The following is a 26,624-nucleotide window of genomic DNA, read 5'->3' as shown; positions in this document are numbered from 1 at the left end:
CCTTCTGGCAAAGATTATTGATTCTCCTGTCAGTTCAAGAGGCATTTGGACAACGCCCTCATTAGTACTCTTTAATTTCTGGTTAGCTCAAAGGCTGTCTGACTAGACAATCTCTGGAGGTCTCTTCCAGCTGATCTATTCTATTCTATTCTATTCTGTTCTGTTCTGTTCTGTTCTGTTCTGTTCTGTTCTGTTCTGTTCTACTCTACTCTACTCTACTCTACTCTACTCTACTCTACTCTACTCTACTCAAAACTCCCTGGGACCAGATTTCAACCACTGGTGCTCACTGGTTCTTGAGGACTTAATGCCAGACACCTTAGTCCAAAATTCTGGCCTGCAGGAGTCTATCTGGAGGCCTCTGCACTGTACTCTGGGAGTCAAGCAGCAAGGCGCTTTCTAACATGTAGACAAAAGGATCTTCACTGGAGTTGGCTCCTCACCAGAAATAAATTCTGGAAATGCCAATATGTGAATGAGAAAAATCTGAAAGCAAACAAACAAACAAACAAACAAACAAAACAAAACAAAAACAAAACAAAACAAAAAAAAAACAGGTACAGAGTTTTGTCTTGGATGAGGTTTTACAGAACAGAACACTGCAGGAAGAGTGTCGAGAAGGACAAGAGGAGATCTGCAATGCTCACCCCTCTACACTAGAAAGGCAAGTGAGACCAGAGACATGAGGGAACAGAGCTACAGCTGAGAGAATCCAAGAACTTTAGTCATGCAAAAGCTTGGAATCGTGAGATCCACACAGCAGAGACCAAATAATGTAGATCCTAGTCCATAAGGATATAAATATGTGGATGAACTGTCAGCCTTGGAGCAAGAAGAAGGAAAGAAGTAGATGCTGCAGTCAAAGATCAAAGCGGCAGCAAACTCTTAATTTATTTTCTTTTAACAGAAAACTTCAACTGCTGCCCAGTAAACTGGTCAAACTGCACATGGGGAGAAAATTTAGAGAAATAATTTCTCACCACTTTAATGCTTCAGAATTAGTGTTTTCAAGAAATAAGCATGTAAAGAGGAGATATTACTCTTGGCATAGGATTAAAAAAAAGAAGTACATAACATTAGTAAGTGATATTACCTGAATCATTTCTACTGACTGCAAAACAACTAAAATGTGTGCAAGGGGTTAGCTGAGTACCAAACAGGGACCTGCTAACACTATGTTTGAAAAACGAAGGAGATGTCAGCAAACAAGAAGGAAAATATCCTGAAGGTTTAAAGGAAGGAAATGAAATCCTGAGAGGTGGTAAGAATCCATCTATTCATGAAGTTGATAAGAAAATCTCCAAGGCATGTATACTGCTGAACATTAAAGTATATATATATATTTTTTAATGGATGAAACAAAAGCAAGAAACTAATGAACACACCTGCCTGGCTTGGCCCATGGGCCTCTTTGAAACAGTTAAAACCCTTTCAGCTTTTGGGAATCTGAGCAAACTGATGTGAAGAGTGAGACACAAAATAATGCAGCTGGCAGTAGGTAAAGGGGTGAGCGAGAGGAGGCTGAAAGGCTCTCACAGGGAAGCAATACCTGAAAGTCACAGAGCTGCATGTAATCAAGTAGCCAATTTGATGAAAGTGTAATGTCCATAGGATTGTTGGGGATTAGAAGAAGCGGGTGTTAGGCAGAGCCACAGGGAGCAGAAGCCTTTCAAGAGATCAAGTTATCACATGGCTGATTTCCTTCATTGGTGGGTACTCCTCAGATTGCAGGCAATAGTCTCTTACTGTCATTTTTCCATCATGTTTTAAATGGCTTAAGGATTGTATGCCCAATTCCAACTGCCTGGGCAAAGTTTACGTAAACCAGTTATTAGTTACTATTATTATTATTGTTGTTGCTACATGCAAATGTTTCCAAGCCTCTAAATAATTGCCATCGTGTTTCAACATGAAATCTGGAAAAATAATGGCAATGGACACAATGAATAGAAAAACACATTTTTTATTATGTCACAGCCGTAATACCACTGTAAAAATAGCAATCCTTTAATAGGCATTATCCTCTTCCATAATGGAAGCACAGGTCACAGAACATCTTCCTCGTTACTGACGCTGCTAGAAACCAGGCTAATAACTTCATTGTCATTGCCACATCCCTGCAAGGTTTTGCTTGTGTCTAAAATGCAGATATTAACCCCTTTTTAATACATTCATTCATCATCATACAGCCTCAAACCCCGTCTAAGAAATACAGATAAAGTGTCTGGCCCAAAACAAAAGAGTTTTTTCTAGTTTCTTGCTAAGAGAGAAAAAAAGGAGTTCTTTATCGAAAGCATATTAGCATATTTTGCCCCATTAATAAGTGCTCTGCAGCATTAATTTGCTTAATTATTGCACTTAGAGTTCAACATGGTAGCTTGTTAGTTCAGAGGCTGAAAACAAAATTGAAATTATAACACACATAAACATAGTCCAGCTTGGTGAGCACACTTCTGTGGAAAATCATTCTTTTTTGTTCTATTCTATGAAACATTAAGTCTGTGGTCATAGTAAGTCTAAAGTTATCTGTCTAGTGATTGACTTTAATACATTTTCCCAGATTTGCCCTTTTGGGTTTCTCCCCTGATGAATCTTCTTAGAATAAATGGAGTTAAAGCATCCCAGCAGCCCACTATCAGGACTTCCAGCTCCATTACCCATTATTAAGATCTTGTTCTCTTCCTCAGCAAATCTTTCTTTCCATTTTACTGGCAATGGCCAATAGGCACACTAAGTCCTTAGCAGGTCATTTGAAAAAAGGAGTTCACCTCCCTCCAAACATCCTTGAAATTATTTTATCATAGCTCAAAAATTAAAAAAAAAAAGACAAAAATCGCAACAGTCTCTGCTTTCTGAAGTCTTCATTTTAACTGTGAAAAAAAATCTTGGTCACCCCTAAAATTTTCATTATTGCAATTGGGAATTATACTCTAACAAAACATCTTCTTAAGTGCTTGCATGCCTGCTTTACATCCGAGCAAGGCAAAACCATCACGTAACAATTAATGCTACAGGGCTGCTCTGTCTCTCCCTCAAGCAGTGCTACAAAGGCTGCCCAGTACAGCAGAGGGAGTGATATTCCCGTGATGCTTACAGAGGCCCATAGCTATGTCAGCAGAAAGCTTTAACTGAATGCAGGCACATTAGCAAGACAAATATTTCCAGCTCTGCTACTCCTGCTGAAAGAATAGTCATCATGCTGTTAGGAAGCTGGTATCAGTGGTACTGGTCACCACAGTGGTCTTTGCACGCTCACCACTGTGAGATCATCACTGGTTTAGTCTCTTGGTGTCCTCCTCCATTTATACTGCAGCTTGTGTTAGGTTGGTGGGACAATGGACAATGGAGACTTCAAAGTGCTGGCCTCAGCTCTCCACAGATTTATTCACTTGGGTTGTTTCCATTTAAGAAATGAGCTTCTTGTTCAAACAGAAATACTGGGAACAAGGATTGACAAAATCTGGTGCAAATAGCTTAAACTTTTGAAGCTCGGTGTTATACCTCACGTGTTGCAAGAGATTTCAGTTTTACAAGTCTTTCTGCTTATACTGGAGGTGTTTAAGAAAAGACCACAGAAGTCTATCAGTGTCATTTTCTTTGGGTTTTAAGTATCTAACGTGGGACTCCACTGAAACTCAGGTGCCTAAATCTAAATCTCTCGAGTTGAGAACATTAGAATATATTTTTAAAAATAGAGTTCTGCTTCCTGGCAAGTCTAGTCCTGTTCTAGATCAGGACCTCAGTGTTATATGCAGTCAGGATCCAGAATCAGAATGTACCAACAATAAGGCTGAGAGTGTCCTTCTAAATAACAGCCTGAGGAAAATGTTATAGAGGTTCGCACATCTGTCTATCCTCTTCTTTTTTGTTCCCTCTTCTGTCTTTTCTCCCTGAACTCATGAATTTGTTTCCTGCACAGCATTTCTCCCCATCTCATCAAACCATCAACTGGTAGCTGTGTCTTCTGAGACCACGAATCTTGTTCCATTCTATAAGAAAAAATCAAACACTTGGAAAAGCCTATCTAGGTGCAGAAAACCAAGTTCACAGCAGTGTTTGAGAGCTCCAGGTGAACAAGCGAAAGATGTACCCTGAAGCTCCTGAATTTGAGAATTTCCCTTAGGTCTTACCTCTGGTTTTAATGCACTACAGTACCACGGGCTGGAAATTGCATAGCAGCGTCACACTCATTAAAAAAATGAAGAATATTGTTTAAATTAAACATGAGGATAAATAATGAGAGGACGCCCTCTGTTATTTATCTGACTTTTAAAATAATTTTACATATTTTATATATCAGATCATTTCCAGATTAGAACGAGACATCAATTTTTGTGCAACTAACTCAGTGTCTGCACCACCAGAACTGTCCATGCATTTTACTGAGGGACCACCATGTATCCAGGAAAGAACTGGGTAAATTTGGTACCATCTGTCTGTCTTTGCTAAGAGGTAAGCATCAAAGATAGCCAGTTTTTTTCATGTAAAAGTTAACTTTCTGTTGCTACATTAATCCCCTTTGAGAATGAAGCTGTTCAAATCCCTTTAAATGAAGACTATGGCTTTAGATTGTCTGCAGTCTCAAGAAGACTTCACTAAGGTAGAGGTAGTTCACTTTTGCGGGCCTTCCATTTTATTTTATTTTGTAAGGAGAGCTAAAATCCTTGGTCATCATTCTCGGCCAAGCTGTAGCATCCTCAGCAAGTTCTTTATTAGAGGGACTGCCAATTGGGCACGCAAAGCACATAGAGAGACAACACTGAGTTGAATTAGCAAAAGATCTATTTAAGGAAATATGTCAAGCATCTGTTTTAATGAGCATATGTACTCTACCCATTGCTGTGCACCATTAACACGAACACATTATTCATGCAGAGATCATAAGATGCACATGAACATTGCAGAAGCTAGGAGACTGCTATTTTTTCCTTCTTTACTCTGCCTCATCAAGGCTTCATTCAGAACTGTCATCTAAAATCACACTAGCAGTAAAAATAAAAATAAAAAATAGATGCAATCCCCTTGTCAACAATGTGAAGGACAAGGAGGCATCAGATACAGTGGGAATTTGCAGTCTAATTAATAGGCACTGGGGACGTGACCTTATTTCAGCTACAGGAGAGGCTGGGTAACTGAGGACAGACATACTAGATTGTACATAAAAAAACATGTTTGACTAGTGTTAATAGTGACAGTATCTAACAAGACAGGGCTGTGTTGATCCCAGCGGGGAATGCCCTGAGCCAGCTCACCCTTCTGTAGTCCAAGTGAGGACACCCATTGGGACAACAGTCACCCCTTCCACAATCCCTTGTCCCCTGGACATCTGGGCTTGAGAGCACCTTCACCAAATGCAGAGCCTGCTCCCTATCCTTCTCATACAGTCCATCGTTCTAACTGCCACGGACAGGTCAGATAAAAGTCTGCAGAGTAGCCTTCTGCCCCATGCTCCCCAAGCCAAACTTCCCATACTGAGGACACAAAGATGGCTTCGGATGGAGGGGATGACTCTATGAGAAGCTTCTCTGTGAGAAGCACTTCTCCAGGCTCTCTTCTGGTCCAATGCATCCCAGCTGCAGTATGCGGTGTCTGAACCAGGTGAAAATGGTGAGTAGTTTAATGTGCTACAAAAGGAAAAATCACCCTGCTCAAATATGAGACAGCCTTGCTGCCTGCAGCCTCATTTCTGGTCTGCAGCCCCCAAAAGGCACACAGACCAGTAGGTTAATCTAACATAACTAGAATATTCACAAGCCATCGGCTGGATCTCCTCAGGGTTCACAAGGGACAGCTCAGCTTCTCGTTGCTTTCATTATCTGGATTACAATAAAAAGAGAGGAAAGAGAGTAGAGGCAGATGCTTCCCTGCAGACTCCTCGTCCAGATGTTAAACCAGCTGGCCATGAACCTCACACAGAGGCTTCACTGCCAAAGCCAGGGCTGATGAAAGGAAGTGATGGAGACAGAGGCATGCCTCCTACCTTCCATCCTCCATCCAAAACAGATCAAACAATGTGTAGCCCGGCCTGAATTCCCCACAGAAATTCTGCCCAGGGAACTGCTCTGCGGTGTCTCATGCTCCTGCTGGTGTCCTCATACTCAGGGTTCGGAGAAGGTGTTTGCCACCTGTGCTGGGTTCCTTCCAGCACCTTCTCTGAGTCCAGCAGCTAGCATTTTCCATGTCCCCCACACCCAAGAGTGAGTGAAGACACGTGGCACCAGTGGCCCTTTACTTGTTTCTTTCCTCATCCTCCTCCTGGTTGCTGCTGACTCTTTCCAACCACTTCTCAACTGCAGCCCATCACACATTGGTTTGGTCCCCAGGTCAAAGGCACGCATGGACCAAGAGAGGCAGCCCCATGGCCCAGTTGGATGAACACCAATAAGACCATGGGTCATGGAGTCATGGTGTCCATATCTTGCATCACCTCTGCCCTGAACAACTACATCACTTTACCTACTCAACTCTGCCTCTCATTGTCTTCACACATGTCCCACAACTCCTGACTCACCATGCTGCTGCTCCAAGCTGCCACAAAGATCTTCCTCTGGACATTTCTCAACCTACTGCTGTGAAATCTTCTCCTTCCCTTTTGCCCAGCACTCACCTATATTTTAAAGTACAGATCTTGTAAGAAATGCAGGTAGTCCACCAGGCAGGACAGAAGAGGTAACTCAAACGGTCACCTTCTCTATCTTCTTGTAATCCATCTTAATTCTAGGCCACATTCAGGCAATGTTCTTTGTGACTGAAGGGCTGAAACTGCTGACATGAGGGCTGTCTGCACCCTGCTTGTCCATGGCACTTTCACACACATGTTGGCACTTTCAACAGGCGAATAAAAACCGTTGTGTCCATACACTTTTCCCTGCTTGTCTCCCAGAAAAATATCAGTCTGTTCACAGAGAATTTGGATTTACATAGCCACCAAATAGCAAACTGGTAACAGGCAGCAATCACCACTGGTAAGCGGAAATTAGGACATTTACCTCCTTCAGCATGCTTGAAATGCTGTGGTGTCTCTTTAAAAACAATTAAAAACCATTCTGAATAAAATATTTCAGAATGTTTTCTTTCCTCCAGAGAATGGATCTCTTTTCTTAATGGGAAAAAAAAAAAAAAAAACACCTTGCTAATATTAAAATATACTCAACCTGATAGAACAGAATGTCTCCTTTGAAGTTGCTTCAATCTTTTTAAATATCTGAAGGACCTAACCCACACAAGGCTTGCACGTTTTCAGCTTGGAAAAAAAAAAAAAAATCAAAGCCTTCTCCCCTTTTTTCCCCTATGTACATCCACTTGCCAATTATGGGAATTACAAAAAAATCAGTGTCTGAAAGAGGTAGAGTTGGTTGGTTGGTTGTTTTTTGGGTTTGTATTTTTTTTTTTTTTTTTTTTTTGAACATGTAATTATGCACAGGATTTAATCATTTGGGGAGAGGGACTGCTTGTGGGGAGAGGAGAGTTTTCTTCCACTTTAATCCTGGATCAAGCATCACCCACCAGGTGACTTTTCACAGGGATTGCTGCATTCCTCATTTTAACAGCTCACCTCCGATTTTCTCAGAGGATCAGCAGCTCCTCGCCTTCTTTATTAGTCTCTCTGTTTATCTGCCCAGCAATGAGCTCCAGCTCCTGCAGCCAGCAAACAAGCCAAGAGCAGCTCGATCCAGAGCTGGGAAGGATTTTCTTCCAGCATCATCTGGCTCCTTGGCAGGGTGTGCAGGCAGCTGCACCAACAGCCCCTGGCTGCCACTGGGGATGTCATGTGGCCACGCTATGGTGGCACTGACCGAGCATCCCTGTCCTCCAGGACACAATTTTCCTTTGATTCACCTTGAATCTGAGAAACCCATTCCATCACCATTACCTCAGATTTGTTAAATAAGGGCTTTTGTTAATGGCTGCCCATAAAAGGTAGCCAACGAGTTTTATTTCTGCTGTCATAGTTTATAAATCTAAGTACTGTCTTTAAGGACCATTCGCTTTGCTGCAAACTTTGTCAGGATGTTTCCTAACTGATTTGTAACACAAGGGCTGGGCTTCTTCACTGATGGATAAACAGAAAGTTTGAAGATAAAAGGTAAGGAGCCGAGGACTGGAGGACTGATCTGCATATTTACATGAGTCAGACGATAATTTCCAAAAATATTCCCTTTTTTTTTTTTTTTTAATAAGGAATAAGGCACTCACACACAAAAAAATAAAGAAACAATGAGTAAGACATTATCACTCATATGAAGAATGCAATCCTGCATGGTTATTATCCCAGGTGACAGTGATAGGATGAGAGTTAATGGCCTAAAGTTACATCAGGGGAGGTTCAGGTTGGATATTAGGTAAAATTTCTTCTCACAATGACTAGTGATGCACTGGCACAGGCTGACCAGGGAGGTGGTGGAGTCACCATCCTTGAAGGTGTTCAAGAACCGTGTGGATGTGGCACTGAGGGACATGGGTCAGTAACGGGGATGGGTTGATGATTGGACTGGATGACCTTAGTGGTCTTTTCCAACACTAATGATTTGGTGGTTTTATCATTCAGTCTTCTACTTTTGCCTGCCTTCCTTCTTTTTTCCTTTATTTCTTCCTCAATTTCCTCTTGTCACAAGAAAAACCACTAAACGTACATATTAACTACAGGTGTAATCTCTAAAAATCCGTAAGTATTACTCATATCACACTGTTGAACAGTCAAATTTCATCGGAAACAAAGCACTCAATGCAGCATAAATTACATCAGCATTACATTGTGAGCATAAATTATCTGAACCAAACAAATTCTGACTTTGCTTCTCCTAGTTTGGTCGCTGTTTCCCGTTTAGATGCTGCAGGTCATCCTGAAATATAATTTTGTCCTTCCAGTTGGTCTTTTAATTTAAATTGGTTTAATGATTCCTGACATCACAAGCATTAAAATACAAGCATTTTCCACCTAAGGTACAACCGGTTTGTCAGCTTCAGCAGAAGATGTGACACAGTTGAACACTTGAGTCAGAAGAGAGAATATTTCCATGCACTGTGACTGATGCAGCTGTATACAGGCGTTTATTTGTCTGCTCTGAGTTTCAACACCCATACTTTTTTCTTTCTTATTGTATTTGTCTAAATCCAATTGCAAGTTCTTCAGGGCAGCAATCTGTCTCTTCACATGTTTGTAAAGCACTGTGCATACCTATGGCACTCTGTAATAAGTAATTTCCTATCTGCTTATGATTAAAGAGGGCTTTCAGGTGAAACATAGTAAATTAAAATGGACAGATGAGGACAGCTTACATTACCAGCATCACTACGTTGGGAATTTTTTCTTTGACACAGAATGGCAGCCAGCCTGCTATGCACCATCTGAGCACACCTACGTGCAGCTCTACCTGTTTTTGAAAGCCATCCTACAACTGTTTTCTATGCCATGACACCATGCCCCTGAATAATACTGTGTGCAGTGTAACTAACTGAGTCCTCCACTAAATGCTCTGTACTGCACTACATGTCCACTTGCAAGGGTTATGCTCTAAGCTAGACACACAGTGTAGAGACTGCTGGACCCCACTATCTCAGATTGGTGGTTGAACTAGATGGTCTTCATTGTCTTTTCCAACCTTAATGATTCTATGATTCCATGACTAGAAAGACATGAGTGAAAGACACGAGTGCACAATTCTACTTAAGGTGGGTAGAGAATGGGATGAGCCACAAAAGGGGGAACAGGGAGAGAAAGTAAGGATTAGTTATATTAATAGGACTGCCTGGTGACTCGCTTGAGGCATGGATGCATCCAGATGTGTTTGCTCCCCACTTAGTGATAACTGTTTTGTGAAGGTCATGTTGCAAACATGAGAGCACAGCTGAATGATGGACAAAGTTTCCTGCATACCTATGGTTAACATATTTATGACAGTCAGACAATAAAACAGCATGCAGTAGCCTTCTGAAAGCAGTCCCCAGCTCGAGCATGCGTGCATGCCCCAAAACATGGAGCACTAGCCTGGATCCTATTGATGTCCTTCCCAAAATCTCTCATCCTACAGAAACTACATGTCATTTCTGGCCCCCAGAAAGAAAAATCTATACCCCTCAACCTTTCCAAGCCCCTCAGCTTCCCATACCCGTACCCAACCTCTCTACCCAGGGCTCTTAAACCATCTCAGAACTCCAAGTCCCCAGCTATTCCCAGACCACAGCTGCTAGCCTCTTCCGCTCCAGCTCTTGGCCCCAAAGCCTCTGTCCACTGCATTCCCACCACATCTTCCCCATCACCTCTCTCCTAAACCTTCAGACCCCCAGACTTCGCCAACCCTGTCCCCATCCTTTCTGAAAGGCTTCTGCAGGAAGTCCCCACTTACAGTGGCTTCACCGAGATTTTAGATGTCTGGAAGATCTTTACAAAAATAATATCAGTAGCCATTTATTTTTTTTTTTCATAACAGCATTTCTAAGGCACCTGAGCATAGACTGAAATTCCCACTGCCTTCTGTAGATAATTATTTTTACACCTATTTCAATTGGAAATTCAACAAGGAGATGTCTGGCCAAGAACATACAGAGAAGCCATGGCACAGCAATATAACCTAGATCTCCAAATGCTCAAGACACACTTAAGCCGAATTGTGCCTGAGTGTAATTTTTATATGCCAAAAATGAGTTCTTCACAGCTTAAGCACCCCTGGGTCTTCAGCCTTTGACCACTTTAGAAGCCCGCTTTCCTCCTCCAAAAGCTGCAGTCCCCCGTAATACAGAAGGCTTCAACACTTTTCCTCCTCAAACACCATATTGCTGAAGCAGCAGTAGAAGAAAATCTAGTGTAGTGTTTCCTTCCTCAACAGGGGAACAGTGGAGAAGTTTGCAGCTGTGGAGAGAAGGAAACCAAGAAGGTCGCTGTGTACTTGGAGGACAGGGAACAAAGAAGTCACCATCTGGGCAGCCCAAGTTTATTGCTTAATGAGCAACCACTGAACTAAACCCCCGTCACACCACGGGCAACATGTGATTACAGTGCATGCAGGAGAGACTCTTCCCTCTACAGATGTAAATATTTCAATGGCTATGGCACCCAGGAGAACTTTGTTGGAAGTACAATATTACAACAGCAAAGTCAAGCACTTAAACCAGGAAATATTGGGCCTAAGGCGGTCTTTGTAGCCCCAGTCATGCTGTGATAGGATTCTTGTTTCCACAATGAAGTGTTATTTCTATGCTGGACTCCTGCTATGCTCTACAGGCCCTCATTTCCTTCAGTGTTTGCTCTGTTTCCTTGCTCCACTCAAGTCCTGCTTGGAATGGAAATAATAATTTTCTCGTAGCCTTCTTTTTGGCCTTCTCCACTCTTAAATTAGCGCCGTTCACAGATGTTAATTATCTTATTTCTGATAATGAACCTGTGGAATGAGGGTGTATCATTAACCTCACATTACAGCCAGCGAGCTGAGGCACAGAGAGATGCAGGTTGCTAGATTAATGTCCACTAATTTTGCACAGCTTTCTCCTCACTTTGGTCTGACATTGAAAACTCAGTGATGATCAATGCACATCTCCCTTGACTTGTAAGAACAGTATGCTGGGAAAGCAGAACCACCACCTCTCCAAAAGTTGTATCCAGGTGGCAGGCCTTGTTTCCATCACACTGGACATGCCTTTAATGAGGAGGTACAGGGACAAGATCAAGTAATTGGTTATTTTGTCCAACATTTCTTGAAACCAAACTAGTAAGAGATAATTTGTTTGCCTAATCTGATGGCTTTTTCCCCATAGTAGAGGAATGGTTCATGCTTTCTCAAATATCTGGAATAGCAATCCAAGCTTGTGACAGATTCTTGTGACTTCTCCCAAACTATCATCCCTGCTTTATTCATATCCAGAAGCTTCATTCTCCACCTTCCTGAGGCCACAGAGAAATGCAGATGGCTTTCAGGCCTCTGGATCTGCCCAGCCTATACTTAAAATGACTGCCAGTCCCACTCACTGCAGGTAGAATCTGACAGTATCTATCTGAGACATCTCTCTATAACATCTTCAGGCTGCTATATTTCAAATATATGGCCTTGTTTGGTTGAATGTTCACAAAAAGAAAAAAAAAAAAAAAAGAAAAAAAAAAAAGAAAAAGAAAAAGAAAATGCAAGGCAGAAGTTGCTTACCTGCTCTAGCAGGGAATCTTCTTGCAAAATTTCAAGTCCTCAAACCAAACCATGAAAGCTCTATGGGAAATGGGAAGGAGAGGAGAGGAGAGGAGAGGAGAGGAGAGGAGAGGAGAGGAGAGGAGAGGAGAGGAGAGGAGAGGAGAGGAGAGGAGAGGAGAGGAGAGGAGAGGAGAGGAGAGGAGAGGAGAGGAGAGGAGAGGCTGGATATTTATCCCACAGGCAAAACTATTATTTTAAATGCCTAGGATAAATATATCCTGGCCCCCTTTCTGGAAATAACTGAACTGTTTCTCCCAAAAAGAACCAGCAGCTTAAAGCAGAGAGCCAGTGCAGAAAATTTCAGTTTAAACAGTTAATACTTCATGAAGTATAAGCTGCCAGAGATGGGGTTTTCTGTACACTGTGAGTATGGTCATTACAGGACTCCCTGTAGTACATGCAGAGCCTGCAGTGCCTTTCCCAGCCCAATACTGCTGCCCATTCCCAGCCACTTTTACTGGGACCAGGCTCACATTGCCACCATACTATCTAGCCTAACACTCATTTCTCACCTCTTTTGGGATGAGAAACACAAGATAGCAAACTCCAAAGTGAGGAGCCACTGATCCATCACCTTAAATCCAAGCTACACCTTTCCTATCCGTACTTGCAGCCAGTGCTTTATGCTTCTTACCTTTTGTTCTCCTTTTCCCCAGTGGGCCTGCCATACATTTTTTAACTGGTTCATGACTTTATCCCCGAGCTAAGCACACAATCTCATTAGTGAGTATCATGTGTTCACACTGTGCTAGCATCTTGGAAAGCTGTGTTTGGATACGGTGTGTCTTTCTCTTTGCAATGCCAAGCATGTCTTGCACAAGCCTCCCTTACTCTTTTTGATGGACTGCAGACAGCTTGCTCATTAGCCTAGTATCTAATTGCTTATCAGTCACACTCTCAAGCTCCTCATTACTTCACTTACACAGCTACAGTAATTAGATTTCACATTTCTTTAGACTCTCACGCCATTGTTTTAGCCTACTGAGGAGGCACTCATATATAATACACATATAGTATAAATTATCTCCTATAATTATCGTATTCATTATAATACATAACACAAACACACACACATCATGCTGCCATGACAAACTGAAATCTCTCCAGTTACAAGTGCTCAGAATGCTCCAGCAGCATCTCCAAATGCTTATTTGTCGGCCTCGACGTGCGTGGAGCTTCACCCATCTGTGACCTTTTGTTCACAAACCATGCCCGATCACATCATTTTCTACCTCTTACATACCACCACCACCACTCGTTTCTACCACAAAACAAAGCTCTCAGATCTGCTTGCTGCAGGGATGTAAATCTTTTTAGGCAGAAATGTGAATTTGATGTTCAGTACAGCAGCAAACAAAAAAGTCGCTTGAGCCATCAGCCTTTATTTTTGGGGGGTAATGTGGATTTTATGCCTCTTTTTTTTTTTTTCTTTTGGTCTAATTTGATGTGTTTCTTTAGCACCTATTCTCTAAGCCTTGAGCTATTTCAGGGGAGATCACTCTCCACATTTATTACTGCACTTAAAAAGCAATGAGAATTTATATAATATTTCAAAACAGAATTCTGTGGGTGTTTGGGCAAGGTGATTTTCTCCTGGGGATCACATATGAAATTTGTGCAGGTTTCGTTTGGATCCAGAGGCAAAAAGCAATGATGCCGAGTGGCACACAACATTGGGCATCTCTTTTTCAAGTGAATGAAATAAGAGATTGCACCAGACAGTTAAACTTAGTAAAACAAACAAGTAATTCGTACCACAGGCTGGAAATTTCTTCTCAGAAGGAGTGGTGATGCATTCATTAGAGCAGGCTGCTCAGGGAGGTAGTGGAGTCACCGCCCCTGGAGGTGTTCAAGAACTGTGTGGATGTGGCTCTGAGGGGCGCAGTTAGTGGGCATGATGGGATTGGGTTTATGGTTGGACTAGATCATTGAATAGAATCACAGAATCACTACAGTTGGAGAAGACCTCCTAGATCATCCGGTCCAACTGTTCTCCTACTACCAATATTTCCACAATAAACCATGTCCCTTAGTTCCACAGCTCAATGTTTCTTTAACACCTCCAGGGACGGTGACATCCCCCTAGGCAGCCTGTTCCAGTGCCTCACTAGTCTTTGTGAGTAGGAATTTACCCTAATATCCAAACTAAAACTCCCCTGGCACAACTTGTGGCCATTCCCTCTCATCCTGTCATTAGTTACTGAGAATAGGAGAATAGGCCAGCCCCCACCTCACCACAACCTCCTTTCAAGAAGAGTGATAAGATCTTCCCTGAGCCTCCTCATCTCCAGAATGAACAACTGCACTTCCCTCAGTTGCTCCCCGAGATCTGTGCTCCAGATCCCTCCCCAGTTTCATTGCCTTTCTCTGCACATGCTCCAGGACCTCAATATCTTTCTTGTAGTGCGAGGCCCAAAACTGAACACAGTACTCGAGGTGCAGCCTCATCAGAACTGAGTATGGGAGAAATGATCTTAGTGGTCTTTTCCAACATTAATGATTTTATAATTCTATGATTCTTTACTGTCATTTCCCCACCTTGTTCTGTTCTGGAGCTTGCTGCATTTTGGACAGCAAGATGCTGGTAACTGAAACTGATCCCAATGGGAAAGCTAGTGCATTAAAGGCAGAGGCAGTGCAGATCAAATCGAATTCGATAGATCTATCGAAGGCAGATAGATCGAATTCATCACTGCTCTCCCATCTTCATGCAGACGGGCTCCTCATCATGCTGAAATAAAACCTTGGGCTCAGCGATCTCCAGCCAACTACAATCCCAGAGTTCAAGTTTTTCACTCAAAAGCCTGGGGAAGGCCAGCTTGTGGGGCAGCTGTGCTGCCCTGGGCTGCAGGAAGCACAGCACACAGACTTCCCATGAGAACCTGGGGGCTCCTGCCAGCACTTCCAGATGGAGGAAGATTACATCTCACCCACATCTCTCAGCTGGGAGTGGGCAGACGCCCCACATGGGGCAACCCATGTTCGATGGCCTGTCTCCTTCTTGCTGTTTGGGGCTCAGACACACAGGATGCTCAGAGATGCAGGATGCTCAGCCCCCAAAAGCAGCCGGCAGGGCAAGGATGCTCGCCATGAATAGAGTTTGCTCTGGCAGGCAGCCAAGTGCCCGGGCTCATCCCGCTGTGCTTGCAGCCTGTTGAAGAGAAGTGACGCGCGGCACGCTCTTGCTCACAGCCTGCTGCTGCTTGGGAGGCTGGGAGAAGGAAAGCCTTAGTCTTTCACAGCTGGGGGCTCTGACTTTGCAAGCCAATTGAGATGGAGGACAGACAGGGGGAGAGGGGGGAGATGAGAGGCAAGATGAAGGAAGGGACACTCTGGCTTCCAGTGAGAGGCTCAGCCCCTGCCTCTCCGCTGCATTTTGCCCCCTCGTTGTAAACCCCTCAGAAACAAGCAGAAGGCCAGAGCACAAATGGACAAAGCTGCACGAACCAGCCTGAAAATCAAAAGCCGTGGCATTATGCCCAAGCTCATTAACCCACTGTGGCATGAGGCTAATTAGCTGAAGTGTGGCACCACGGTAATGCAACTCCTCCACCTCCAAGGCTCCGTGGAGTATTGCTGCATGGTGCCTCCCCACCACGTGTATCAGCAGCACAGCAGGGACTTAGAGGCAGCAGAGAAATTGGGAGGATACTCCTTTGACACGGCAACAACATAATGGCACATATATGAAAGCCAACCGTATTCTGGGCTGCATCAAAAGACGTGTGGTTAGCAAGTGAAGGAGGTGATCCTGCCCCTCTGCTCTGCACTGGTGAGGCCTCACCTGGAGTACTGTGTCCAGATGTGGAGTCCTCAGTACAGGAGGGACATGGACCTGTTGGAGTGTATTCAGAGGAGAGCCACAGAAATGATCCCAGGGATGGACCACCTCTACTACAAGGATAGGCTGAGAGAGCTGGGGCTGTTCATCCTAGGGAAGAGAAGGCTCTGGGGAGATCTGAGAGCAGCCTTTCAGTATCAAAAGGGGGGCTGTAGGAAAGAAGGGGATGGACTCTTCAGCAGAGACTCCTGTGACAGAGCAAGGGCAGAGCTTATGACAGACACATCCAACCTGCGGCCCCAGGGACTGCATGCGGCCCAGCACAGCTGGCACTGCAGTCACCCCCTGCTCTCCCACCGTCATGGCAGCAGCTCTGTCCCGAGAGTGCAGTCTTCACTCAGCACCACCCGAAAACCTCATGTGGGCTGCAACCAGGGCACACAGAGAGCACGGTGCAATGCTAACTCAGGTGATGGCAAATAAGTTTGTGGATTTTGATACATTGGCTAAACACAGTCCCATGAAAAGAGAAAAACATGCAGCCGTGCTTTCTGTTGTGATAAAGGAATTTGAGAACAGCTTTCAAGTTTGCCGAAAAAATCATCAGTATTTTGGTTTAATTGTGACTCCATTTTCAGTTGACATAAATACATCACTAGCAAATTCTCAAATGGAATGTGAGAATTGCAACCAAAGATGTGATCATCTCTCTCTTACCAGACTTCTATCAGACCTATCTTAGCAGAGAGAAGTATCCCTCAGTTCACAGTCACGTCTTATTCATGTCATCCTTAAAAAATAAAATGACTTTTGTTACTTGTATATATTAACGATGGCATATATTTTATAAGGGCTGCTCTGAAAATAATGCCTCCTATTTTATCATGTAGGCCCACAACATCAGAAGCAGATGTTGGTGGTATGGCGGCAGAGGCTAAGCCTTCCCACCAATAGCCCATCACATTTTGTTGTTGTATGACAGATGGAGGCAGAGGGACAACCTGACAGAATGGTGTGTGACGTGGAAGAGCATATGAGGCAAAGTTGTGTCACTGAATTTCTCCATGCAGAAAAAAATTGCTCCCATTGACATTCATTGACTCTTGCTGAAAGTTTATGGAGACCAAACAGGGGATGTGAGCACAGTGAGATGGTGGGTGGTGCATTTCCACAGTGGTGACAGTGGTCACCTCCACTGGTGCAGATTGTTTTGAGCACAGCATGCATGCTCTTCTTCATCACTGATGAAAATGCAGAGCTAATGGTGGTGGCTATGTAAAAAAAAAGTGTTTCCTGGCTGACCATTTTCTCTATTAAATAGTGTTGTTACACTCTTTGGTCTGTTGTTGTTTCCATAGAAATAAACAGGAGGCATTAATTTCAGAGCAACCTTCATAGATATGGCCCTCGACAATTCTTCACCCAGTCTGGCCCAGGCAAGCCAAAAGGTTGGACACTCATGGCTTAAAACATGGTAGGAAGCAAGCAGGCCCATGGAGGGACGTGGCAGTGACTGTTCGGAGTGGTATGAAGCTTCCTGGCCAGGGGCACGTCCTTCCCAGATATCAGCCTAATGGCAAATGAGCTGCCTCAATAAGTTAGCAGAGCCTATCCCTGTAGCTGCACATAAGCATACACAGAGGGCTGTACATCTTCCTGGGAACTAAAAGGTGGATTTCTTCATCTGTAAGAGTCTAAAATCCCAAACAGTCCTTCAAGGAGGAGAGCATGAACGAGGCCCAGGAGGAAATAGAGAGAGGCTGGAGGAGAGCCAAATGTGCCAGTACAGACACCTTCAAAGCAGCGTGAAAGGTATCCATCCCAAACAGGTGCACAGGAGTGACAGACACAGCATCTGAGGGAGACAGATTTAGATATTGAAAGGCCACTCTCAAGTCTCCTGGAGCCTTCTCTTCTCCAGGCTGAACAGCCCCAGCTCTCAGTCTATCACCATAGGAGAGGCGTTCCATCCCTTGGATCCTTTTTGTGGCCCTCCTCTGGATGCACTTCAACAGGTCCATGTCTCTCATGGAGTAGGGAACTAGACATGGGTGCTTGCTTCATGGTCTGACAGCCACAAAGCCTCATCTGTCTCTTTTCCTGCAGAAAATGCACAGAAAGCTGGAAGGGGGGGAGGACAGGAGTGCCAGTAGGTGCTTGCTTGATTCCTTTGCATCATGAGATAGGGTTACGTAGGACCACAGCCTGGAAGGAGTGATGGGAGAGAAAACTTCAAGCTTTGAGGATTTTTCCAGCACCCTGCCACCACCTCAAGGATGAGACCAGGGGACACCCCAAAAATCACCCTGCAGCGGCTGCAGGCCCAGAGGAATGCACTGCCCTGGGGATACCTCCGGGCGGCTGCAGAGGCCCACGCTGTGAGGGGAATGCGAGAACTGGTCTTTTGTTTCTCTCCCCTTTGTTTTAACCTCTCGAATCAAAGGCCCCAGCTGCTACTCCAGGAGAGGCTAGAAATTAATCCAATTAAAAAATAAATTCCCTGTGGGATCAGAACGGCGTGCCGGGTGGGGTGTACGGGCACGCGATTCCTTTATCCCGCAGAACAAGCTCTCCTTTTACAGCTCACGTTTCACAGAGGGGAGATGCAGGCAGGGAAGCATTTGAAGCAAATGTAACAAACAAATGATTTATAACCCCAGTATCCAACTGCAGCTTGCAGGAGGATGGCAGCTCCCTCCTCTATAGCCTACATGGCCAGAGACAATGCCCCCCTACACAAACAGTCCTAGAGCAGCAAAACCCTTTGCCGCTTCGTTCCACTCTTTTGTTTTCCAGAGTTTTGGTCAGCATGGGTTTGTGGAGCCTGACAGGTTAACCCACACTTCTGGGTTGCTGCAGAAGTGGTTAAACAGGGGGATTGTTTAGGCTGGGAAGCAGAAGTTCCTTTGTTTTTGTAGATCACTCAAAGGCAATCGAGGCGGGATGCCCAAGAAGAAAGAGATGAGGCCTGAGGAGAGAGATGGGCTCCCGGGAGGGATTTGATGCCATCAGCTCCGCAGGCTCAAGGATGAGCCATGGGGGACGTGTTGTGTTTATGCTTCAGGGCTGGAGAGATGTCAACTAGGCCCACTGGTAGCAGGACCAGTTGGGCATCATGTCCCAATAGCACCTCGCCCCACTACGCTCAGCAGAGCCCTAGTGAAGCTGCAGCATCCCAGGGATGCTACCAGGATATCCCACCCCACAGCCCCACAGCAGCATGCAGTCATAATGCAGCACGGGCTAAGGGGGATCAGGGCTACAGATTTTCAATAGCCACAACTTGGTGCTTCCAGAGATCTTCTGGAAAAGGGACAGTGCAGGCACTACAGCCACCTGCACATAAAATTGCACGGGGATGCTACCAACCTGGGACACAAGCAATCACATTGTGCCATAGGTAACAGTGGGAAAGGCCAGAGACCTCAGTGCTCACCTTCAGCTGGAGGCGCGTGTGGAGTCATAGAATCATAGAATCATTAAGGTTGGAAAAGGCCACTAAAACCATCAGCCCATCTCCACCACACCCACTGAACATGTTCCCAAGTGCCACATCTAGACAGTTCCTGAACACCTCCACGGACAGTGACTCCACCACCTTCCTGCGCAGGCTATTCCAAATCCTCACTGCTTTTTCTAGGAGAGATTTTCCCTAATATCCAACCTGAGCTCCCCCTGATGCAACTTGAGGCTGTTACTTCTCATCCAAAACGAAAGAAGGAGATCCTGATTTGCTACTGGCCACCATGGCTGCTGCTGAGGCTTTCAGTCCCTGCGAGCAGCACATTACAGAGATGGAGGAGCTCTTTGCTTTTCCCGTTCCCTGCCATCTGTCTCCCAGAGTTCTGCTTTCCATGTTAGGAGGTATGGGAAGGAGCATGGGATGGACACAAGAACTCCGGACAGCACAAAGTGCTCCCCTCCTTCATGAACTCCTTCACAAAAACACTAAGTGCACGGGAGCTGGTGAATTATTAAAACAACCTTGCAACATCTCCAGAGAAACCTCCTGTGCCTTGGATTCAAAGGGAAGGCTGCGGTGTGAGAATCCCCATTAGTAACAATACGCACAGTTTGCAAGAACATATGTCCCCGCATGGAGCAATCAACCAATCTGGGCTGTTTAACCACAATATTTCAAAGAAGTGCTTTTAACGCAGCTGATCCGTATGTTTATTTTTTGAGCTGTAAAACAAGATTCTTCAGCAGCCTTTCAGAACATCTCTGTAATGGACTTTATCCAAACTATTGGGAAGAGGGCTTTGCTCCAGCAGAGCGACTGATACATTTATTTTTTTTTTTAATTCAGAATCACAGCTGTGGAAAAAGCATAGCCCAGGCAGACAGAAAGTGCATTTTGCCCTCAAAAAAAAAAAAAAAAAAAAAAAAAAAAGCGAAGAGGAGCAGGATCCCACTGGGACCCTCTTTAAAAAGGGTTTTGATCAGAAATGTCTGAGATGAGGGAGGTGGGAATTGAGGGGGGTAGAGGGGAGTGTGGGGGGGTAAGTTTCCAAGCAGAATACACGAGCACACATTGAAAATACATTTCTTTGCACCCTTTTCTCCTGCAAAGCGTGTGGGAGGCGAACGCGGGGCCGTTGTATTGATTGATTGATTTTTTTAGGAATCTTGGAACAGCCACAGCCGTGCCTTCACGGGGACGGGGGATGTGGGGGCGGGAGGGGAGGGGGACACGGTCTGGTCTCCTTCCCTTCTCGATCTTAATCCTAATTAAAAATAAATTACATGCTGCATGGAACTTGAAATGGCCACGATAATCCTGTTACACGCGAGGGGCCGCCTCGCTGCCCGCTGCCCGCTACTGCCCGGCGGTCCCGTTCCCATACGCGCAGCCCCCGGTCCGACACGGCACAATCCGGTCCGGTCCAAAGCTGCTCCTTGTCCACCCCGACAGCCGTCTGCGGAGCTCCTACGTGCAGGAGCGCAGCGCAGCGTTGCGCGGAGCCTTTAGAAATCAGGAGCTAGGGGAGCTTTTGTCGGTGGCACTGCGCGACTCCCCCCCTTCACCCCGCTCCCTCCTATCCCCGCAGCGAGCGCTGATGCGCTATTTAAATCCCATTTCCATAAGCCGCCGCTGCGGGCAAGCCGCCGCCGCCCGCGCCCGCTGCGCTCGCGTGCCGCCCCGCGCAAAAAAAAACCCCAAAAAACAAAAAACAAAAAGAAAAAAAAAAACGCGCAAAACACGCGCAGCTCCCCGCGTAACACCCCGAGCAAAAACACCCGCGGTGCACCGCGCAGCGCCCCGCGCAACGCTCAGCACAGCTCTCAGCGCAGCGCCACGCGCAAAAGCACTCGCAAAAACAAGCGCAGCGCCCTGCGCAGGCGAGTGGCTCCGTGGGTACCCCGGAGCTCCAGAGCCCCGGCAACTCAGCGTGGGGAGGGCACCCATTCGTGCTCTTCTGCCTTTCTCCTTTCAACCGGGAAAGGAGAGAGGGAGGGAGGAGAGGAGAAGGAGAAGGAGGAGGGCGGCACTGGAGCTCTGCGCCCTCCGCCCGCTCCGCGGCCGCGGGGCTCCGTGCGGTGCGGGGCAGATGGCCGCGTTCCCCCGGTCCGTGCCAGGTTTCAGCCTCACGCTGTTATTTTGTTCTTCTGGAACGAGACTGGTGTTGCTTCCCAGAGAGGCCCTATTAGGACAAAAAGAAAATCCCGTGAATAGGCGTAACAGGGCACCAGGAGGGATCGGTCTTAAATGTATTTTAATATGAGCCGGGCATTGTGTGTAATTCAGCGCTCATCATCGTTTAGTCAAAGAGTTATGGCAGTGATTGGGAATGAATAGAGGGACATAATGGATACATGTGGCGTTTGCTCATTATATTCAACTTAGTCCAACTCCTCTGTGGAAACTGTTCAACTTTCTCTCCCTTTAGCCTGTCACAGTGAAATAATACAGACATTGGTTCCTCAAATGGGATAGCCTGCCATGCTATTATATTTCTACAGCTAACGAGGGCTTCATAAGCCTTTGATACAGCCTGATCTTTGAAACCTTTCCAAATCTCCTCAAGCTTATGCTAAATCCTATTTGGAACTTTTTTTTTTTTTTTTTTTTTTCTCCCCTTTCTTTTTTTCTTTCTTTTTTTTTTTCCTTTCCTTTCGCCTGCTAGTGTGCCCCAGGCTTAAGAAACCCGGGCGGTGACATGCATACTAACGCATGCGGGGACAGCTCCTGAAAGGCGACTTACGGCGCTGATCACAGGCTCTCACGCGAGGAACACGGCGCTGCGGGTGCGGGGGTGAAGGGATGCCGGACCCCCCCCCCCCCCCCCCCCCCCCCGGGCACGGCCCCCGTCCGGCCGCGGGTTGAGAGCGCAGCACAGCATGCACGAACCCTGCCGCTCCCCTTTGCCAAACCCCGAGGGGAAAAAAGGTGAAAAAGGAGGGGGGAAAAAAAAAAAGGAAAGGGAAAAAAAGCGTTTGAAAAAAAGGGAGGAAGAAGAGGGGGAAAAAAGGAAAGGTATAAAAAAAGCGAGAAGCAGCCCCCCAGGCCTGGAGAGTTAAAGGAGACAAAGGCGGGCGCCCCTCGCGCCCCGCTCCCGCCGGCTGCCTGAGCCGCCCCGGCTGAGAGGATTGTCGGGAACCGCCCGCTTCCCATTGGCTCCGCCGCCGCCTCATTTGCATACGCCGTCTATTAAAGGCGGCGCTGAGGCGCGGACGGGCGCAGACGGCGGTTGAGGGTGTGAGGTGTTGCGCGCAGTCCCCGCGCCGCGTCCCTTCTGTCAGTCCCGCGCAGGTGCCATGAGCCCCCTGCGGCTGCTGGCCGCCGGCTGCCTGCTGGCCCTGTCCCGCTGCAAGACGGTGCGCTACCGCACCGACGAGGAAGGGGCGCCGGGCACGGTAATCGGCACGCTGGCCGACGAGATGCCGGTGAAAGCTCCGGGGGAGATGAGCTTCCGACTGATGAGGCAGTTCAGCAACAGCTCGCTGGTGCGGGTGCGGGAGGAGGACGGGCAGCTGAGCATCGGCGAGGCGGGGCTGGACCGGGAGCGGCTTTGCGGGCAGGCTCCGCAGTGCGTGCTGGCCTTCGACGTGGTGAGCTGCTGGAGGGAGCGCTACCGCCTGGTGCACGTGGAGCTGGAGGTGCGCGACATCAACGACAACGCGCCCCGCTTCCCCCGTGCCCAGATGGCGCTGGAGGTGTCCGAGAGCGCTGCTCCTGGCACTCGCCTCCCACTGGAGGTGGCCGTGGACGAGGACGTGGGCTCCAACTCCATCCAGAGCTTCCAGGTCTCCCTCAACAGCCACTTCGGTGTGGAGGCGCAGACGCGGGCAGACGGAGCGCGCTGCGCGGATCTGGTGCTGCTGCAGGAGCTGGACCGAGAGCGCCAGCCTTCCTACACCCTGGAGCTGGTGGCCAAGGACGGCGGCAGCCCTGCACGCTCAGGCACAGCCACCGTGCACGTCCGCGTCCTTGATGCCAATGACAACAGCCCCACTTTCGCCCGGAGCTCCGTGACAGTGGAACTGCCCGAAGACGCGCCGCCTGGCTCCCTGCTGCTTGACCTGGATGCCGAGGACCCCGACGAGGGCCCCAACGGAGAGGTCGTCTATGCTTTTGGCAGTCAAGTGCCCCCTGAGGCACGGCGGCTCTTCCGCCTCGACCCGCGTTCTGGCCGCCTGACTCTGGAAGCCGCTGTGGACTATGAGCGTACTCGCACCTACGAGCTGGACGTGCGGGCCCAGGATCGCGGTGCCAGCCCCAGGGCGGCCACCTGCACCGTGGTGGTGCGCCTTACCGACGTCAACGACAACGCGCCGCGCATCAGCATCAGCGCCCTGCGTGGTGCTGGCAGTGCCGCCGGCGTGGCTTACGTCAGCGAGGCGGCTGCCAGTGAGAGCTTCGTGGCCCTCGTCAGCGCTTCTGACCGCGACTCTGGCACCAACGGGCAGGTGCGCTGCAGCCTGCGAGGCCACGACCACTTTGCCTTGCAGCGGGCTTACGAGGACAGCTACATGATAGTCACCACGGCGGCACTGGATCGCGAGCGCATCCCTGAGTACAATCTCACCGTGGTGGCCGAGGACCTGGGCTCCCCACCCTTCAAGACCGTCCGCCAGTACACGGTGCGGGTGAGCGACGAGAACGACAACGCGCCGCTCTTTGCCAAGCCCCTCTATGAGGTGGCTGTGCCAGAGAACAACCCGCCAGGCGCCTACATCACCACTGTGGTGGCCCGTGACCCTGATCTTGGCCACAATGGGAAGGTCACCTATCGGCTGCTGGAGACCCAAGTCATGGGGGCCCCGATCTCTACCTACGTCTCAGTTGACCCTGCCACTGGAGCCATCTATGCCTTGAGAACGTTCAACTATGAGATCCTCAAGCAGCTTGACCTGAGGATCCAGGCCACTGATGGAGGCTCCCCACAGCTCTCCAGCAGCACGCTTGTCAAAGTGAGGATGGTGGACCAGAACGACAACCCTCCAATCATCATCCACCCAGTGCTCACCAATGGGTCGGTGGAAATCAGTGTCTCCAGCAAGACCTCCCGTGATGCCTTGGTGGCCCAGATCAAAGCTCGCGATGCAGATGATGGGGCCAACGCCGAGCTTACCTTTGCCTTCCTGGAAGAACCCCAGCAGGACCTTTTTGCCATCAACCCAAGCACTGGAGATATCATGCTGAGGGGCGACCTCTCTGAAGAGCTGGGGCAGCTGTTCAAGGTCATCCTCACTGTCACAGACAGTGGGAGGCCCCCTCTGGCCACAACTGCCACTGTCAACTTTCTGGTGACCGCCACTGCTCCTTCCAGCATCCAGGAGGTAGCCAAGCCCAGCTCCTGGCAAGGGAAGGCCTTGCAGTGGGACATTCCTCTGATTGTGATCATCGTCCTGGCAGGCAGCTGCACCCTCCTCCTGGTGGCCATCATCACCATTGCCACCACCTGCAACAGGCGCAAGAAAGGGAATGAGATCAAAAACAACAGTCCCCTGAAGGAGCAGATCGACATCTCCCACCTGGAAAAGGGTCGGCAGGAGGACAGCGGCCAGAGGGGAAACGTGTTCGAGGTACGAACCTTCCCCAGTAAAACCTCTTTCAGCGGCCCTGACCCTTCTCCAGCAGCTGAGGAGATCTCCACTGCGGAGAGCAGCAGCGACAGCACCTGCCTCTATGAGGGTCAGAAGCGGCTCAGAGGAGCCAGTGGTGAGGTAAGGTCCTGTGCATCCTGGAAAGCAGAGGGTAGAAGGGGAGGATCGCAGGGTGTAAATCACAGGGATGCAGTTATGATGCTAATTGACCCTTTACTACTTCCCCCACCCCAGCAGGGTTTCACCGCCACTCCAAGCTTCGGCAAAGAGCCTGCTCCCCCCGTGGCCATTTGGAAGGGGCATTCCTTCAATACCATCTCGGGCCGGGAGGCAGAGAAGTTCAGCGGCAAGGACAGCGGCAAAGGCGACAGCGATTTCAACGACAGTGACTCGGACATCAGCGGGGATGCCCTGAAGAAGGACCTCATCACACACATGCAGAACGGTAAGGGCTGCATCCCGTTCTCAGTGCTCTGTGTCCCTCTGTGCAGCTGGATAGATGGACAGCGTGCTGCTAGGAGGGATGCATCACACGCAGAGCAGGGAAACCTGATACTTGCCTCCAGAGCTGCATGGGTCTCTTCCCAGCAGGCTGTTAAGTGCTGGCTTCTGCCCACACTGAGCACTGAATGCATTACTTCAGAGCTGTGGGTGTGTTTTACCCCCTCTTTTCAAAAGCCTTTCATTTCATCCTGTGAGCTAAATGATGTAACCCTAGTTCCCTGAGCGTGCCACAGAGCAGCGCTTCCCAGCGCCGCCGTCCGCACGCTGTCCTCTCATGACTGATAGCTGTGGGCTGCGAGTGGTGGTTGTGTCTGCAGCAACAACAGGTTCCTCCTTCCCTCTCTAGGTCTGTGGGCTTGTACAGCCGAGTGCAAGATCCTGGGCCACTCAGACCGCTGCTGGAGCCCCTCCTGTGGCCGAGCCAACCCTCACCCCTCTCCCCATCCTCCAGCGCCTCTTTCCACCTTCTGCAAAAGCACATCCTTGCCCCGGGACCCGCTCCGCAGGGACAACTTTTACCAGGCCCAGCTGCCAACTGCCAAAGACGGTGGGGCTGCAGAGCGTCTATGAGAAGGTGTTGCACAGAGACTTTGACCGGACGATCACGCTGCTGTCCCCTCCGCGTCCCGCGCGGCTTCCTGACCTCCAGGAGATCGGGGTGCCCCTCTACTCGGCCCCTTCAACCAGATTCCTGGGCCCCCAGACTGATGCCACTGAGAAAGCATAACCCCCCCCCCCCCCCCCCCCCCCCGGCCCCATCCACACAACTCGGTCGCTCCCAGGAGCCTTTAAGTTATTGACCAGACCCGGTGTTGTATGTGTAAATATGCAAGATGTGCCTTAAAACATGAAGGTGTTGGGAAAGATTTCCCATCGGTACTGTTTGGTATTTGCAAACAACAGCAACAACAAAAATTGTTTGTAGTTCATGTAATTTTTATGAAATGTGCAGTATTTAATTTTTCTTTTTTCCTTTGTTTTCTACATGGTTTTCTTTGCATTTGGTTTGCCCATGGCCTGCCATTTTTGTAGTGTTTTTAACCTGTACAGTGTGTAATGTAATGTTTGTACATAATGAAAATTGGTTATATTTTTATATAATAAAAGCTTAA

The 26,624-nt window shown here is 47.7% G+C and overlaps 1 protein-coding gene across 1 annotated transcript; it reads left to right on the top strand.

The window, feature by feature from the left end:
* Nucleotides 1-22,716: 22,716 nt before the first annotated feature.
* On the top strand, nt 22,717-26,239 carry PCDH8 (protocadherin 8; the record flags this gene model as incomplete). Its single annotated transcript, XM_079538650.1, is given in 4 exon segments — nt 22,717-25,128; nt 25,243-25,453; nt 25,859-26,043; nt 26,045-26,239. Coding segments are annotated over 4 exon segments (3,003 nt in total).
* Between the last annotated feature and the right edge of the window lie 385 nt (nt 26,240-26,624).

This window comes from Tetrao urogallus (assembly GCF_951394365.1).
Source record: "Tetrao urogallus genome assembly, chromosome: 1".
NCBI classification, from domain to species: Eukaryota; Metazoa; Chordata; class Aves; order Galliformes; family Phasianidae; genus Tetrao; species Tetrao urogallus.
This window is presented reverse-complemented; position numbering and strand designations above follow the sequence as displayed.